Raw genomic sequence first — 19,838 nt, 5'->3', positions numbered from 1 at the left:
TTGTGCAAAATTTTTATTGATACTACATTGCAAAAATGATTTTTAGCCCCAAATGCATGCATTTATAGACACACTCTCATTAACTTTTTTTCCCCTAAATCTGTATAAACTGTAGTGCAGTGTCAGTGTGTTAATATACTCACCAATCACCATAGACTTACATTGTAAAGTCACCTCCGGATAACACAGCGCAGTGTGATCTGGAGAGTCTAAATCACAGTCAAGTGACTCAGAAGTTCAGAAGAGCGGAACAGCGCTGGGGACTGGAGAAGACTGTAATTGTTGAGTATAGTAACACACTGAAACTACACTACACTATCAACTACAGTGAGCAGCAGCCCCCAGAAGAAGCCCACGCAAAACGCGCGTCGGGGCGGCGTGTGCAGCACCATAGGCAGTGATGGGTAAGAGCAGTATTGATATGTGACAATTTGTGGTTCTTTAGTCAGCACTAAATGTATAATGACCTCACTTGAGCATGCTGATGTGACTACACTGATCCTTTGGATCTATTATTGCATTGTCACTTTACTTCTTAATATGGATTTGAATACTGTGCTCTAACCTATTATGCTGCACTAATGGTGTTGCACCCTTGTTGCACCTGTTTTCCCTTGTTTATAACTCTGTCATCTGGTATTGATGTTATTATGTAGAGCCTTTTATGATTGAACTTTAATAAAATTATGTGATTTTTTTTATTCCCTGGTGGGTTGATTACTCTTCTTTCTTGCATGTTTACAATCTGGTGGGAGTATATCCACATCTATTGCTGTTAGTGATCCATGTAATTTAGCCTAGTATCACTGTTTGTATTATGTGGTCTGTTCCTAAGATTTTGTATTTTTTACTATCAACTACACAGGTTTAGTTGAAAGAGTAGTGGGAGCGCTTCTTTAAAGAAAAATGTCCTCAAAGGTGGACAACTTCTGCATGTGTGCTGAGCAGGATAGCAGTCAAAGAGCATCCGATGACTGGAAGAAAGTGGCTGCAGGGAAAATATAACTTCATTTTCTCCCTGCAGCTTCTAATTATAATCTAGCTATAAGGCCACATATGTTGAAAATGATATTTACCAGCAGACTATTACTGTGACTGGAGGTAAATACCATTTACCTGACATGTTCCCTGTAACACTATGTTCATCCTAATGACAAGTTGTTATAACTGATTGTTTTAGATGTTTACTCTACAAGCTTGGAAATGTTGTAACAAATAGTAAACTTGAGGAAATCAAAAGGAATTGTGCACAGGTTCTTCCCAAAGCTAGAGTGGAGAAAATAAAGGTAAGAAATGCTTAAGGGGAACCTGTCACCAGGTTTTTCCCATATAAAGTACGACCAGCACCTATAAGCCTCTGTTACAGCTTAGTAGAATGCTGTATACTGTATATGTACCCAATCCCCTCTGCAAAGCACAAAAAGTAGCTTCAAGACCAGAGGCTCCCATCGGACCAAATTGTGCCGTCCGTGAGTATAATAAAATCTCTTTTGCGCCTTGTCATAGCAATCCGTCAATGACTACAGGGGTCTCCTAAAGATATTGACAGTGGCATTTAACATGTTAACAGCCATGGGTGGATCACAATACCACCCGCAACTGTTAATGGCACAATTTTACTGATCAGATCAGTTGTCATGTGCCGGAAAAGGTGCGGGCACAGCGATGAAGCCCAGACCAAAGAGGGGGAGGCGACCTAGGACATACCTATACATCATAGGTCGTAAAGGGATTAAGGCCATGTTCACACATTCTCGAATGCTGTAGCAGGGGTTACAGGTGCTGGCCGTACTTTATACAGGGAAAACTTGGTGACAGGTTTCCTTTTATACTATTTGAACACTGGTATATTTGACAGCAGGAATATTGATAGAATCCTCTACTACTTCCATCATCTGCTGCTAAGTTCTGTGCACAATGTGTCGGAATCCAAATCTATCTATTATCTATCTTTTATCTATTATCTATTTATCCAGCTAGCTATTATCTATCTATCTACAGTTAGGGCCAGAAATATTTGGACAGTGACACAATTTTCGCGAGTTGGGCTCTGCATGCCACCACATTGGATTTGAAATGAAACCTCTACAACAGAATTCAAGTGCAGATTGTAACGTTTAATTTGAAGGGTTGAACAAAAATATCTGATAGAAAATGTAGGAATTGTACACATTTCTTTACAAACACTCCACATTTTAGGAGGTCAAAAGTAATTGGACAAATAAACATAACCCAAACAAAATATTTTTATTTTCAATATTTTGTTGCAAATCCTTTGGAGGCAATCACTGCCTTAAGTCTGGAACCCATGGACATCACCAAACGCTGGGTTTCCTCCTTCTTAATGCTTTGCCAGGCCTTTACAGCCGCAGCCTTCAGGTCTTGCTTGTTTGTGGGTCTTTCCGTCTTAAGTCTGGATTTGAGCAAGTGAAATGCATGCTCAATTGGGTTTAGATCTGGAGATTGACTTGGCCATTGCAGAATGTTCCACTTTTTGGCACTCATGAACTCCTGGGTAGCTTTGGCTGTATGCTTGGGGTCATTGTCCATCTGTACTATGAAGCGCCGTCCAATCAACTTTGCAGCATTTGGCTGAATCTGGGCTGAAAGTATATCCCGGTACACTTAAGAATTCATCCGGCTACTCTTGTCTGCTCTTATGTCATCAATAAACACAAGTGACCCAGTGCCATTGAAAGCCATGCATGCCCATGCCATCACGTTGCCTCCACCATGTTTTACAGAGGATGTGGTGTGACTTGGATCATGTGCCGTTCCCTTTCTTCTCCAAACTTTTTTCTTCCCATCATTCTGGTACAGGTTGATCTTTGTCTCATCTGTCCATAGAATACTTTTCCAGAACTGAGCTGGCTTCTTGAGGTGTTTTTCTGCAAATTTAACTCTGGCATGTCTATTTTTGGAATTGATGAATGGTTTGCATCTAGATGTGAACCCTTTGTATTTACTGTCATGGAGTCTTCTCTTTACTGTTGACTTAGAGACAGATACACCTACTTCACTGAGAGTGTTCTGGACTTCAGTTGATGTTGTGAACGGGTTCTTCTTCACCAAATTAAGTATGCGGCGATCATCCACCACTGTTGTCATCCGTGGACGCCCAGGCCTTTTTGAGTTCCCAAGCTCACCAGTCAATTCCTTTTTTCTCAGAATGTACCCAACTGTTGATTTTGCTACTCCAAGCATGTCTTCTATCTCTCTGATGGATTTTTTCTTTTTTTTCAGCCTCAGGATGTTCTGCTTCACCTCAATTGAGAGTTCCTTTGACCGCATGTTGTCTGCTCACAGCAACAGCTTCCAAATGCAAAACCACACACCTGGAATCCACCCCTGACCTTTTAACTACTTCATTGATTACAGGTTAACGAGGGAGACGCCTTCAGAGTTAATTGCAGCCCTTAGAGTCCATTGTCCAATTACTTTTGGTCCCTTGAAAAAGAGGATGCTATGCATTACAGAGCTATGATTCCTAAACCCTTTCTCCGATTTGGATGTGGAAACTATCATATTGCAGCTGGGAGTGTGCACTTTCAGCCCATATTATATATATAATTGTATTTCTGAACATGTTTTTGTAAACAGCTAAAATAACAAAACTTGTGTCACTGTCCAAATATTTCTGGCCCTAACTGTATCTATCTATCTATCTATCTATCTATCTATCTATCTATCTATCTATCTATCTATCTATCTATCTATCTATCTATCTATCATCTATCTATATATCATAAAACATGTCACATTCCTTTTTTTTATTCCAGAGTTTATTGGATGTTTTTAATGAATTGGAAAAAAAAGATGTAATCAGTGAAGGTAATGTGGACTACCTGGAGCAAATGTCTCATTATTTGAAAGATGAAGAGTTTGATGCCCTCATTTCAGAATATCAGAAAAGGAAAGCAGGTACACAATACTTTATAGGTGCAATTAATTTCTTCAAAATTCAACCAAGTCTGGGGTCCCACTTTACTTAGCTGGGCATCCTGTGCAGGAGGCGGAGGCTGGATGCTGGTAATAGTTGTCAGTGTCAGTACTGATATTTGAAATTTAGATATTAGTCTGTCCCTTGACAAATCATTTTTTACAAGTGCAATACCGATTGTAGTGGCAGAATTAGTATTGCATATGATTACCATTCAATTCATATAATGTCTTTATAAATTACCTTGGAAAAAATATAAAAATATCAAAATATTTTCTTGCATTGATAAATAAAATAATAATGGATGATCAATGGAAATAAAATGTATTTGAGGTCAAGTTAGAGTGCAATATCAGTTGTTCATAATACTTTTTATTATATATAAAATCTATTTTAGTTTTTATTAATAACGCATTTGCACTTTTATAAATATACTAATAATATCCATGTAGAATTAGGCTGTAACATAACAAAAAGTGTAAAAATTGAACGGTCTCTATACTTTGCTGATCCATTGTATAAATAATAATGTGGCACTCCAGGAGTTCAGGTACCACGGTGGTATTGCCTTCCTCTAGGGGAGGGTAATGCCATGCCTGGAGACAGGAGGAATCCCTTTGTCAGGTAACCTTACATACAACACATTCTGACTCCAGGCGAGAAGGGGGAGCTCTACACCCGACTTTAGGGGAGCTGCTCTCTCTCTCTCTGGTCGGGAGAATGAGTTAGTTGGTAGGCAGTTGCTAGGCAGACAAGCAGACAGACGACAGTTGGTAGCAGACAGTGAAGGAGCACAGAGGTACTTAGGAGCTAGAGAAAGACTGCTACTGGGCCTCTCTAAGCTGAGCGCAGAAACCGGGTACCGAGAACCCGAGGCTGAGGGGGACTGCAAGCCCCACGGCAGATCCAGAGGGAAGGAAACTAAAAGGAACTTGCCCACATAATACCTGAGGTACAGCAGCAATCAGAGTCCAGAGTCACCGTGAACAGAGACCCAAAAGAGACGGCTCAAGTTGCCTACCGTGCAGGTACTGTCGCTGGACAGGGAAGAAAGAGGCCTTGTTAGAGAGCTACAGGCAGCAAGGGACCAGAGACCAGCGCATAGTGGAAGGCTCCCAAACTCACCTGTCAAGGGGATTTCCACCTGTTTTCAGGCTGCCTGGACTCCAGCTACACCTTTTACCGGTACCCTGGACTGAGGCTGAATACCATCTCAGTAAACCAGGTAAAGACTGCAACCCTGTGTCCTCCAATTATTTGCGACATTCACCATCCCTGCCAAATACACCGGGAGCCGTGGGGACACCGCTTCACCTGTGGGAAGCGACACCATCTTTGCTGCAGCACCATCGCCCCCAGAGGACCAATTTAAGCAGCGTCGGTCACCTCTGACCGAGAACCACAGGTGGCGTCACGAACTTTCCTTATTTCCACAACCCCTTTAAAGACCATCCCTTTAACATGGGCGCCCAGGGCCACAGACCGGGTCGCTGCCGCCGTGACACATCCCTTTAATTAATGGACCCGGTACCGAATACACCATGGCCCTGCCGGGCGACTCAATATCATTTTATTTGTTTTCTTGCATGGCCGTTTGCTTCTAAGTCCAAATTAAGACAGTTTTCTCACTTTGTGAAACTATACATCAGTAAGCAGCTACCTATAAATGACTCACTTTCCAGCCACAAAATCACTGTTACTATTTTTTTTTCATTTTCTGTCATCTTAGCAGCTGATTCGGATTTAATAAGCACAGATGATTTCCACAAATGCTCAACTCACAAAAGAGAAAAAACAAAGGTAAAAATACAAGTGCTTTCCTAATTCTGGTGACCTGAAGGGAGGTGGGGAGATTTACTAAGCTAAATTCACCAGAATTTCAGAGCAACTATTGCAAAATAAAAGCTCTTTGCCCAATCCTTCAATTACCTTAATCACACTTTAGACTCTTTTTGTACCTTTAGGCAATTTGCCCACGTTGCAGAAAATAGGCAGATTTTTCCTCATCAAAACCGCACACCCTTCTCAGGAAAACGTGTGCGGATTTTGATGCGTTTTTATGCGTTTTGCATATGGTTTTCATGCGGTTTTTCCTATACATGTCTATGGCTCAATAAATGAACATGCTGCGTATTTTACCACAATGCAATTACACTGTGAAAAAATGCGCAGCATGGGCACAGAAATTGCGGAATGCCATTAAAATGTATGGGATGCGTTTTGTTAGCTTTTTTTAAGCATTTCCACAGCGGAAAAACGCAGCGGAACCGCTTAGAAAACACAACGTGGGCACACAGCCTTAAGGTCACGTTCACACGTTCAGCATTTGGTCAGGATTTTACCTTAGTATTTGTAAGCCAAAACCAGGAAAGGAACAATCAGAGGAAAAGTATAATAGAAACACGTCACCACTTCTGTATTTATCACCCATTCCTGGTATTGGCTTACACATACTGAGGTAAAATACTGACCACATATTGAATGTGTGACCGTAGCCCAACACGGGTGATTGCTTAGTATTAAAATTGCACACAAAAATGGCTTGTATAGGGCGCTTATCACAGAAATATAATCTAGTAGTAGATTAGGCTAGCTGCCAGCACTATGTAAAGTGCACCCCACAGGATCAGGCACCATAATTTACAATATATTAACACAGTCTTGTAAAAAAATCTTGGCAAAAAAAGTCTATTAATGACTGTCTATGTACACAACCTCAATTTTATGTATAGAGGTACGACGATAAAAAGCACAGTATGGAAGATTAAAAGTAAATCTTTATCAATATTTGATAATAAAAATGATATGTTCAATAGAATGATAATAAATCAAGCTTCTGGAACAAAAAAAAGAGTGTGGGGGCATAGGGACACAAGGTGAGTATTTTTGCACATGGATGCTCATTATAAAATCCAAGAAAATTTTTAAAAAAAGGAAGGGAGCACTTCTACATTTGATAAAATATGGGTCATTAAATCAATACCAAATCATAAATAGCATGTAAAGCGCGTAGTGCATAATATCAACATTCATTGTGAATCATGGATGAAGCATTCTGCGAAGCGGCACTGTTGGGGTGAGAGACCGTGGCACTTGGGACCCGCACACAAAGCACTTTACAGGTACTCTTTGCCACTGACTTTCATTCATTTAATTTATCCCTCAATTTGCACTGATTGGCACCGGATTTTGGTGGAACTTCTTGCATTGTGTTATACATCAGCCATGTCTTTTTTGCCCATGCACTTGTCACTTTTTCATTGATATCTGGCTTTGTACATTTAATATTTTACTGATTCATAATGAATATTGATATTATGCACTACGCACTTTACATGCTGTTTATGAATTTGTATTGATTTAATGGTCCATATTTTCTCAATTGTAAAAGTGCTCCCTTCCTTTTTTTTATTTTTTCTTGGATTTTATAATGAGCACCTAGTGCAAAAATACTCACCTTGTGTCCCTATGCCCCGGCACTCTTTCTTTGTTCCAGAAGCTTGATTTATCATCATTCTATTGAACATACAATTTTTATTATCAAATATCAATTAAGATTTATTTTTAATCTTCTATACTGTGCTTTTTATCGTCGTACCTCTATACATATAATTGAGGTTGTGTATATAGACCATAATTTACAAAGTCAACATTGATGGGATTGGTTATATTTTTATTCACGGTGCAGCCACTCCCATCAAGGTTGGTCTTGTAAACTTGGATGCCTGTCCCTGTGGGGTGCACTTACATAGTGCAGGCAGCCAGCCTAATCTTAAGGTACTTTCACACTTTACGATATCGTTAACGATATCGTTGCAACGTCACGCTTTTTGTGACGTAGCAACGATCTCGCTAACGATCTCGTTATGTGTGACAGCGACCAACGATCAGGCCCCTGCTGGGAGATCGTTGGTCGTGGGGAATGATCAGGACCTTTATTTGGTCGCTGATCACCCGCTGTCATTGCTGGATCGGCATGTGTGACGCCGATCCAGCGATGTGTTCACTTGTAACCAGGGTAAATATCGGGTTACTAAGCGCAGGGCCGCGCTTAGTAACCCGATATTTACCCTGGTTACCATTGTAAAAGTAAAAAAAAAAAAACAGTACATACTCACATTCCGATGTCTGTCACGTCCCCCGGCGTCAGCTTCCCTGCACTGACTCTCAGGGGCGCCGGCCGTAAAGCAGAGCACAGCGGTGACATCACTGCTGTGCTCTGCTTTACGGCCGGCACTGACACAGTCAGTGCGGGAAGCTGACGGCAGGGGACGTGACAGACATTGGAATGTGAGTATGTACTGTTTTTTTTTTTTACTTTTACAATGGTAACCAGGGTAAATTTCGGGTTACTAAGCGCGGCCCTGCGCTTAGTAACCCGATGTTTACCCTGGTTACCCGGGTGCTGCAGGGGGACTTCGGCATCGTTGAAGACAGTTTCAACGATACCAAAGTCGTTCCCCTGATAGTTGGTCGCTAGAGAGCTGTCTGTGTGACAGCTCCCCAGCGACCACACAACGACTTACCAACGATCACGGCCAGGTCGTATCGCTGGTCGTGATCGTTGGTAAGTCGTTTAGTGTAACGGTACCTTAATAGTATGGGTGTCACTAATAGGCTGTGAGCCAAACATTGTGCACTACAATCTATCAAAGAAGTCACCTACTTCATGACTGTCTCTCCTGAATATCTCTCCTGAATATACCGTTGTGCTCAAAAGTTTACATACCCAACAGAATTTTTGCTTTCTTGACCATTTTTCAGAGAATATGAATGATAACACCAAAACTTTTTCTCCACTCATGGTTCGTGGTTGGGTGAAGCCATTTATTGTCAAGCTATTGTGTTTTCTCTTTTTAAATCATAATGACAACCCAAAACTTCCAAATTAATCATATGAATCTTTTGCATTGCAAACATTTTTTTAATTCATTTTGATATCCAACAAAGAAGAGTCCACGTATTTATTGGGTGTACCGCTTTTTTTCTTTACATTCAGCTTGTCCTTCCACTTTAAATGTGATGTTGTTGTTGGCAAATGTGGTAAGAGTTTTGTGTGAATTGCTTTTTCTTGTCCCTGTTTCAAATCAGTTTACCGAAATGATTTGTGCCAAATTTAACATACACCATGCCACCTTTTTTTTTTTATAAATGTAGTTTCAAAATAAATTGCAACAAGATATGATAAAAAGAAATATACACTGGAAAATGTCCTAAGATAAATCTCCAGAGATTTTATGTGGATAGAGTTTTTACCTTTTATACAGAAAAAAAGGCATCTTTAAGAATAAGAAAGTCCAACCTGCAGACCACAGCAAGCCCATTTTGGGGGATTTGCGTGAAATTATGTCCAATTTGCCTTTTTTTTCCTATTTTTTTGTGTTATTCGAAAACACAAAGGAAATAAACCTGTTAAAAACTGAAAAAATTCACCTCCAGCTCCTGGGATAAAAATTTCCAAATTCCTTTTTTCGAAAAAATATTAAAATTCCATTAAGGATTCCGGGACAAAAAACATCAGACAGATGAAAGAGCGACGCGTTTCAATCAACACAGTGATCTTTGTCAAAGCTCTGATAAAGATTACTGTGTTGATTGAAACGCGTCGCTCTTTCATCTGTCTGATGTTTTTTTGTCCCAAAATCCTTAATGGAATTTTAATATTTTTTCGAATAAAGAAATTTGGAAATTTTTATCCCAGGAGCTGGAGGTGAATTTTTTTCAGTTTTTACCATGTATTCATGTTTGACCAGGATGGCCCTCCATGCACCGGTGTTTCATTAGGTGAGCTGGCGTTTTTTCTCTTTTTTTGTTCTCGAAATAAACCTGTATAACAAAATATGTGTTATTGCAATAAGTTTCTGGGAGAAATACTTCATTTTCTGGAACAATTTCAAGAGTGCGAAGACTTTTGTCCATGACTGTAGGTGCTGTAAATCATTGATACAGAAGATCAGAGGTCACCACCAGTAAATGTTTCATAACCAAAGTAAAATTTATATTTCATGGGGGAGCGGCCACTGGGCAACTCCCAGTAAGGAAATGACGGTAAAGGTAGTCAGTGTTGACTGCAACAAAGACTAAACACATTTGTCATAGGAAATGCTATATATGGGTAAATGACCAGAGAGTGTTTATAGATTAATTATTCTTGGATTATAACGTTTAAAGATGAGACGTGTCTATCTGTTCGGTCCAGAGGAGGTCAGAACAAAGCTCTCTGAAATATTATAGCTAATTTTGTCTCATAGGGTAAAAAATTGCCTCCAAACAAACAGGGGCAGCCGGATAATTTCCCTGGATACATATAATGTCATTCTCCCCTGCATGTTAATATGGTAAACATGTAAAACAATATACCTGATATAATTTGTATTACTTTTGATTATTATACTTTCTTGGTGATGTGATTTCATTATTTTATGAACATATAACACTAAACTAGTCAGCACAACTTTGTAATATAAAGTAAAGACTTGGCTGTGCTATCGCTGTAATACAGATTAAGTCTGTACCTGTTGGAGAATAAATTCACTTTGATCTTCTTTAATCACCATTTCAGGATTTCTGTTAATTAATTAGATTTCGGTGCACATGGGCCGGACTGAGCACTGGGTCTTCTCCTCTCCGTCTATGGTTCCCCGGCCCTCCGTCTGTGAATGACCGGCTTCCTCTGTATGAAATCTCAGCAGTGACCTGTCATTCACAGAATGGGGGCAAAGACGCCGGGGAATCACACACAGGGAGGAGAAGACCCTGTGCACAGTCCGGCCCCTGTGCACCGAAATCTAAGTAGAAGAAAGCTTCAAATGGTGATTAAAGAAGAACCACAAAGTGAATTTCTCCACCAAAGGTATCAATGTGATCAGTATTACAGCCATATCTTTACTTTACATTACAAAATCATACTGCTAGTTTCTCTTTAAAGGTCACTATCTATTTTTATACAGCATGGTCCCAGTGGTACAGATAAGTGATACCACAGTTTTTTAGACAGCAAACCTAAAGTTTTCTTTCTGCATTTTGGGTGCATCAAGATTTAGACTTATATTTAAGTCTCCATTACACATTAGATGAAAATGGGCCAATGAATGATCATTTGTTGATAGCCCAAAATACATCACATACTACTACAGACAATAATTAACTATTTTCACCCAATGATGGAGGCAGGGCCGATCATTGACTGAAAAACTCCAAGATGACCTCCTGGTGTTTGGAATGACTATGAATGTTTATCTATCAGTCGGTCGTTGGTCAAAACCATTGTTCAATATAGGTAAAATTGTCAGTTGCGTTCATCTTTAATCTCATGTGTTTGACTACCTGTCTTTAGCAGTTTTATTGATGGAGCTGATCATTTCTGTAGGACCAGTCTGTTGTGAGTGTAGGGAACATCACAGACTCTGGCTTCACCACATTTCCACTGTCGGGAAGATGTCTTAAATCACAGTCGATTGAGAAAAAAAAACGACTGTGCTAATATAAATATTCAAGCTTGATGTCCTGTACAAGGTAATCGTCCCACTTCTTTTACCTGCATGTTTTGTTTCACCTTAGTTATACAACATGGAAAATAAGATGCATGGGATTTGCCTTATTATAAGCAATTTAAACTTCAGTAAAGCAAGAAGAAATCCTGGACAGCAATACTTTAATGACAGGAAAGGAACCGAAAAAGATGAAGGTAAGAAACAACAGAGCAGAGGATTATCACCAATGTAAATACTCACTTCTTTCTATTGTTTAGTGAGTTTCTGGTCATTGAGTCTATTTCCCTTGAATAAAGAGTAGACATCGTCTTCTGCACATACAAGCTATGCCCCCTGGTGGTAAATTTAACAACTACAGGAGTTCATTTCCTCTGGGACCAGAACCGTTTACTACGGACACTTACTTCTTACTTTATAAAGTGAATAACCCATGTGTAAGACAAGACCTGGCTGCAAACATGTTTCTGAATGGAAGAAATACCTACTCATATGGACAAAACTTTACACTACTTTTTGCAGTTGTGTAAATAAATGCATCAATTCTAGTGTATACAATTACTATGACTTAGATGGCGGCCCGATGCTATCGCATCAGGAGGGCGGTAATGTCACGATGGGGGCAGGCTTTGTAGCATTGAGAATCTCTCCCCATGTGCTCACCCACCTATCCACTCTCTCTTTCCCCGTGTGCTGACTTCTCCCGTCTGTGCTCTCTTCTTTGACCTGTCTACGCCATGTGCTATCCCCCTTGTCTGCTGTCTCTCTCCTTCCTGTGCTGTGTTCTCCCCTCATGTGCTGTCCCGTTTGAGCTTTCTCCCCCTGTGCTGTCTCTCTCACCCCTGTGTGCTTTCTCTCTCCCCCATCTGCTGTCTTCTCCTCTCATGTCATCTCATCTTTGACCTGTGTACCCCATGTGCTCTCCCCCTTGTGTGCTCTCTCATATTAAAAATTGTCTGTGTCTGACGATGCACAGAACACACCACAGCTCTTGGGCAGGGGAGGAAGCAGAAGAAAATACTGACATTACATCAGGAGTTCGCAGAGGATACATTTTGTGAGGTCAAATACTGTTTATAAACAGTCAGTGAAATATTTAACCTGACAAAATGGATCCACTGTGATCTCCTGCGGTCAGACACAGACATTTTTTAAAATGAACTTTCATTCGTGGGAAAACCTCTTTAACCTGTGTACGTACAGACCCGTGGAAGCGCAGAGAGTTAGCGAAACGGCCATCGTCGTTACACTGCTCATGACCTCCTTGTTCACTCTCCCGGCCATGACATTTTAATGGATTTCTAATAAAGTCAAGTCAAGCTTCAGACCGGTGAGTGCCCTCCTTCCTTTTTCTCTTGCAATAAGTTGAAAACAAATAATTATTCCCCTCAGCCTCTGACACAGCGGGTGCGCGATGATGTCACTTTATCACGCACCATGCTGTCTAGTGGGTAGTGCAGATGCTGAGACCTGAGCTGAGCCTGAAGCAGCGGGAGAACGAGGAGGAGAGGTGAGTATTGTGTGTGTTTTTTTGGTGGTTTGCTTTTAATATATTAGTGAGTGAGTACTGGTTGCTATAATACTGTAGGACTATGGGGCTGGATTATATTCTATGGGGATTGCTGGACTATACTTTATGCGGGGGCTACATTATATTCTATGGGGGGCTACATTATATTCTAAGGGGGGTGCATTATACTCTTTGAGTGGCTACATTATATTCTATAGGGGGTGCATTATACTATATGAGGGGGCCACATTATATTCTTTGGGGTGTCTGCATTATGTTCTGATTGGGGCTGCATTATACTCGCATGAGGGGTGCATTATACTATTTGAGAGGGGCTGCATTATATGCTTATGAGGGGGCTACATTATCTTCTATGGGGGGCTGCATTATACTATATGAGGAAGGCTGCATTATACTCTATAAGGTGGCTGCATTATATTCTATGGGGTGGCTGCATTATACTCTATCGGAATGCAGGCAGCGCATTTTACTATATGAGTCCTGCATTATACTGTATCGAGGACTATGGGGAATGCATTTTACTAAATTAAGAACTATGGGATGCCTTATACTATGGGGAGTGCATTGTACTACATGGAGGACTATGAGGAGTGTATTATACTATACGGAGGACTGTGGGGCCATTATACTATATGGAGGACTGTGGGGAGTATTATTCTAAACAAGCAAAATGCTGCTTACTCATGGAGTGATTGGATTGTTTATGCTGGAACAGAAATCATTGTTCTCAGCAGCACATTGCCTGGTGAAAATTGCAGATGTGCTGCTGATAACAGGATACTGTATGGGGACAAATTGGTCTACTAGTGATCATTCTGTTGCCATCATTCTTCATTAGCTGCTGTAAAGAGGCCGGGAAACGAGGGTCAAACGGCTTCAATATTGCTGATCACGCTCATTTAGCGTTCTGAACTCAGGATGTAAATACAATACAATCAAAATGTTTCTGTGCGATGGTTCAATATGCGAGCATTTTGGGCCCCACTTTGCCTAAAATTGGCCCTGGTAACATCCCATGTAGTAGCATGCCATCTGTGCATCTCCAGCACACAGGGATGAATACTGAGCTCTGTGTAGTAATCTCACCCGCATAACTGATTGGCAGCTTCCTGTGTACACTGTACATTGTCAGCATTGTGGTTGGGGCGGGGTTACACAGATTATTAGCTGGACTGAATGGCACATGACTCCTAGTCCTCTAATGATTATCTCCTGCTGATAAAACACTGATTGTATTGAAATTGCAGCAGGCAACTGAGCAGGTGACACATCCTTGGAATTAGATTCTCCTCTTCTCTATTATACTGCTCTCATATTAAATATGAAAATCTGCTGACAGACTCATCATGGTTATTCATTGGGAATCCTTTGTTGTATTGAAACATTTTAAACTGGAGCTGTGTCCTCTTTATGCTGGGGTCACACTTGCGAGTACAATGCGAGAAACTCGCATAAATACCCAGCACTGCCGTCGGCACTCGGGACCGGAGCATGCGGGTGCATAGAAATGCATGCAACTGAACGCTCCGGGCGGCAGTGCCGGGTATAGAGGCGAGAGACACACGCATTGCACTTGCAAGTGTGACCCCGGCCTTATTCTAGGAAGATCTCTGTCAGACCCTATTAGTATCTGATGGCATACTCCTAGCAATGGTGGGAAAACCCTTTAAAGGGAAGGTGCCATATAAAAAAAAAAATATCTACAACAATTGAAAATGTTTTAAGTATTATGTTTTAATTTTCTTACAAATATTAATTTATTTTTAATGAAGTAAAATATGAAAAGTAAGCGGGGTCACACATTACACCACTGCTCCCATAGAAGTAGACAGAGCGAAGTCACACATTTAACCACTGATCCCATATAAGTGGACAGAGCAGGGTCACACATTTCTAAGTGAGCAGTAGTGTTCTGTGTGACCCCGCTGAATATTATTTGGGAGGGTGGAGGGGGGCAATTAATGTGTAGACCATGGGAGCGACGTGGCCAGTGAAGCAGCGGCGACAGGAGCGTGACGGTGATTTTATCCATTGATAAGTATCAGGGCTGCTGCAAAGGGAGTATCAGGGTTATGGCAGTGAAGGACCAGGCATGGTTCTTTTGTGCAGAGGCAAAAATTTGAGAGGGGGACATGAAATTTGGGAATATGTCTCTATTCCATCATATTCCAGGTCTCTCCCTGCATCAAATGTCTCTCCCCCATTAGATTCTATGTGTTTCCCCATCACATTCCATGTCTCCCCCTCATATTCCATTGTTCCCCCTCTTTTGCTTTGTTTCTCCCCTATCAAATGCCATGTTTCCCCCCTTTATATTCCGTGCCCTATTTTCTATCTCTTTTTTGTTACCTACTGTGTAATTTATATGAACATTTGCTGCAAATATAGAAAACGTTTTGTTGTTCAGTTTTTAGCCAATCTATGATGTCTCGAGACGTGGTAGTCCAAAAACAGCCTAATGTGCCATTTATTCCATGGCACCAGGGCTGGACTGGCCATCTGGCAATTCTGGCAAATGCCAGAAGGACCTGTCTGGTTGTGGGCCACTTTGACTGCTACGTTGTTAACATAATCCGCGTTCTCAAGACATCCATACTGTTAAGAGTTGTGATGGAGCAGAAAGTGGATGACTCCGTCACTTACCCAAGCAGGCCACCGGTATCATTAGAAATATTGGTCTTGTAGTAATCTTGCTTTCCTCCATCCAGGGTAATATTAGTAATATATCCCATCTAGTTCTTGGGGACGGGGACAACATGTCTGTTTGATTTCAAATGCCAGGACTGAATTTCAGCCCCAGTCCGTACCTGTATGGCACCACACATAAGAAACAGTGTTCCAGTAAATATCATAAAACAGAAGCGTACCATAAACGTGAGTGGCAGAGAGATGAGGAAAGATCCTGCCCTCAAGGGCTTACAAGGGGCACAGAAGCAGTAGGTGATGTCAACAGTAGCCCAACTGGTGGTGTACTGGCTGCAGGGTTTTTCTACTTGTTTGGCTTTTATGAAAAGTTGGGTTTTAAGCTTCCTATTCAAAGCTTTCAAAAGGCTGGGAGCATTTGGAAGTTCCTAAGTATCGGAAACCCACAAGGAGAAAATTGGGGATTTTGGTGTGATGAACAGGTAGTGGGGATTTGGTCAGAGATGTGTGGAGGAAATGGATTACAGACAATGAACAGCCTGGTCAGTTAGTATTAATTTTTGCAGCTGACTGAAGAGACACAGGGGAAACAAGAATTGGGGAGGTACAAAGTGTCAGGAAACAACAGACAAAGAGGCAGTAGTCTAGGTCAAAGATGATCTGATCTCATTCATGTCACTAAAGAGATGACTAAAAGCACGCATACTGAAAAGAAAATAGCTAATGTTCGCTAGGGCTCCTGATTCTTCTCCTACAAATGGTATTGGGGAAGAGGTGGATTAGGATGGATTTTTTTTTATTTTAGAAAATAACATTTTTTAATCAGTATGCTGGATCCAATTTTCATCCGTATTTTTGTTACCATCAGTGTAGCATCTATCCGCTTTGATCTCTGGCTCCTGCCAGTCAGTGGCCACTGTTCGTGACTGGAAGCAAGCAACTTCAGCGAGGAGCCAGAGATCAGGCCAATGCTGAGTGTGCCCCACTGGGCTCCTTAAGTATCAGGACAGGGATATGACTTCAGGCAGAACTTGCTCTTGGTAAATGATTGGTGTTAATAAGGATCAGAGACAGTGCTGGATATGCAAGATAGAGAGCTCAATGGTGCATGGAGTCCAGTGGTCATGCCAAGGTTACCCCAAAGTGTCCTCGTTTGCATGTGAAATAAGTAAACTTTTAGCAATTTGCAAATACAACATTAATATGTACATTACTGGTATGATTTTATAGAAACAAACTCAAACAAAAAAGGCAGCACTCTGTGGCGCTATAGCATGCAAATCTGAAAATTAAATTGCATTACTGCACTAAAAATAAGAAAAATTGAGAAAGCTTAGCGCATAATTTGGCCAATTCATGTGTACCTGGAATCCACGGTAAGGCGTTTCTCATTTCCAGGACCTATCAATGCCAATCCTCTCTTAGAATAAAGTCTTCAGCTGTATGGGAACCTGTGAATCCTCTCTTAGGGTACCGTCACACTATACGATTTACCAACGATCACGACCAGCGATACGACCTGGCCGTGATCGTTGGTAAGTCGTTGTGTGGTCGCTGGAGAGCTGTCACACAGACCGCTCTCCAGCGACCAACGATGCCGGTAACCAGGGTAAACATCGGGTTACTAAGCGCAGGGCCGCGCTTAGTAACCCGTTGTTTACCCTGGTTACCATCCTAAAAGTAAAAAAAACAAACGCTTCATACTTACCTTCGGCTGTCTCTCCCCGGCGCTCTGCTTCTCTGCTCTGGTTGTGAGCACAGCGGCCGGAAAGCAGAGCGGTGACGTCACCGCTCTGCTTTCCGGCCGCTGTGCTCACAGTGAGTGCAGGAAAGCACAGCGCCAGGGACAGACAGCCGAAGGTAAGTATGAAGCGTTTCTTTTTTTTTACTTTTAGGATGGTAACCAGGGTAAACATCAGGTTACTAAGCGCGGCCCTGCGCTTAGTAACCCGATGTTTACCCTGGTTACAAGCGAACGCATCGCTGGATCGGTGTCACACACACCGATCCAGCGATGACAGCGGGAGATCCAGCGACGAAAGAAAGTTCCAAACGATCTGCTACGACGTACGATTCTCAGCAGGGTCCCTGATCGCTGCTGCGTGTCAGACACAGCGATATCGTATGGATATCGCTGGAACGTCACGGATCGTACCATCGTAGCGACAAAAGTGGAACTATGTGACGGTACCCTTAGACTGAAATCTATATCTCTGTGAATGGGTAGAGTCCTGCTGGGATTAAACACACCTGTGGCTAAAAGGCGGAGTGGTCAGTCAGAAGGCTAATGAATGCAAATGTAAAAAAACTGACCGTCACATCCAAACATAAACTAAGTGTGAATAGGTGCTGACCTAGAGTCATCAACTCATATACTCTCAAACAAAAAAGGCAGCAAATTGAGAAAGCTTAGCTCCATTTTTCATATTTCTAGTGCAGTAATGGAATTCAATTTTCATATTTCATATTTGCATGCTATGGCGCTACAGAGTGCTGCCTTTTTTGTTTGAGAGTATATGAGTTGGTGACTCTAGGTAAGCTCCTGTTCACACTTAGTTTATGTTTGGATGTGACGGTCAGTTTTCTAAAAGCTTTATAGAAACAAAGGCCTATATTAATGTTTAAGTATCTGTATTTGCATTTTGGGTGGTGACAAGATCATGTTAAGGATTTTCTGGATTATACCAGACATTAACAAAAACCTAAATTGAGTTGTTAAATATATTTCTGAAGATAAAACAATAAATACTTAGTAGTAGCTTTCTCCCCTATTTCTGATGCCCCTGAATTCTTATGTCCTACTTTTGTAAGTTCAGCTGTTTTTCACCTGCCCTCTTTTTTTGATATCTCAGCTTTCCATATCGATCAATCCCAATAATAGAGCTTATTGCATTATATCCTCTCCACGTGCAGATTTCTTTCTTACTTGCACAGTGAGAGCAAGTGATTCTTAAAGGGGTTTGTTTCCTGCCATACTTTTATATTGTATAGGAGAAAGCCAGACTGGAGAAATGGGAAAAAAATAGAGATACCAAATAAGTTCCCTGGTTCACAACGTCAGCTCCAACAGTCACAACCAGACTGGAAGAGATGATGTCCCAACCACTAGTCTTGATCCTGCAGCAAGTCAGGCTAATGGTGGTCGTAACGTCATCACTTTGGGTCCAGCGGAGATTTAAGGAGTGGCTCTGCTGGAAAAGGAAGTGTAATCAATCGGTTTGTCTTTTTTTTTAATGTGACTAACCCCAGAGAAGTTTATAGTAGAGACCTCCTTTAAATGTGTGAAGGGGTTACAGGGACAGAAAGTGGACTTAAATGGTCAGCGGCAGTAAAAGGATAAACCTGAAATAAATTTGCAGAGTTTATTCTTTATTTTGTTATTGAATTGCAAAGACAATGCATATCAGGGTGAAACTGATGACTGTTTCAGGAAAACCTTATTATATTAATTGTACTTCCTTTTTTCCCCTGAATTTTCCACAAATTCGAAAAACACTAGCTTCTCTTCATACTTTGCACGCAATAGATATCAACATAGCTGTCAGTCTCAAAAGTGACTGCAGTCATAATGTTTTACCCCCTTAACAGCTGACAAAGATCAGTTCCCTTAATATACACATTCTTCTTTCTTTTGTAGAATCTCTCCGCATTATATTTTCCAAACTGGGTTTTAAAGTCCATATAAAGAAAAACTTGGAGGGAGACGATATCCTTCAGACCATCGACTTATTCAAAGAACCATCCAACCATGAAAATAGTGACTGCTTCATATGTTGTGTTCTGTCACATGGGGACAGAGGAATAATCTATGGTACAGATGGAAAAAGTGTGCCCATAAGAGATCTTACATTTTGTTTCTGCAGCTCACAATGTTCTACATTGACCGGAAAGCCCAAATTGTTCTTTATCCAGGCATGTCAAGGTAAAGAACATCAGCAGCTAGTCTCCCTACAAACAGATGCCTGCAATGCTTCAGATGGCAGCAATATTTCAGAGGATCTTATTCCTGGTGAACCAGATTTTCTCCTGGGAATGGCTACCACTTTGCATTGTGTATCTTATAGGGATCCAAATCACGGCTCCTGGTATATCCAGTCCTTGTGTAGACATCTAGATGAAAGCTATAAAAGGTAACATTTTACTCTTTGTTCTATACTGATAAACTCTTATATACTGAGCTGTGTAGTCATAAAAAAATCCTGCTATTTATGGGGTATAAGGATTGAAAGAAAAA

At 41.1% G+C, this 19,838-nt stretch overlaps 1 protein-coding gene across 2 annotated transcripts in view; it reads left to right on the top strand.

Moving 5' to 3' along the window:
* Positions 1 to 19,838, top strand: part of LOC138644786 (caspase-8-like) — an 84,202-nt gene that overhangs the window by 59,979 nt on the left and 4,385 nt on the right. For both annotated transcript variants that reach the window (XM_069733596.1, XM_069733597.1), the window contains exons 3-7: positions 1,181 to 1,286; positions 3,780 to 3,921; positions 5,670 to 5,740; positions 11,501 to 11,627; positions 19,242 to 19,734. In XM_069733596.1, coding sequence (XP_069589697.1) covers positions 1,181 to 1,286; positions 3,780 to 3,921; positions 5,670 to 5,740; positions 11,501 to 11,627; positions 19,242 to 19,734 — 939 coding nt within the window. The remainder of the gene's footprint in view (positions 1 to 1,180; positions 1,287 to 3,779; positions 3,922 to 5,669; positions 5,741 to 11,500; positions 11,628 to 19,241; positions 19,735 to 19,838) is intronic.

This window comes from Ranitomeya imitator, chromosome 7, assembly GCF_032444005.1.
Source record: "Ranitomeya imitator isolate aRanImi1 chromosome 7, aRanImi1.pri, whole genome shotgun sequence".
NCBI classification, from domain to species: Eukaryota; Metazoa; Chordata; class Amphibia; order Anura; family Dendrobatidae; genus Ranitomeya; species Ranitomeya imitator.
Note: the sequence above shows the minus strand (reverse complement) of the source record. Positions and strands in the feature narration are given on the sequence as shown.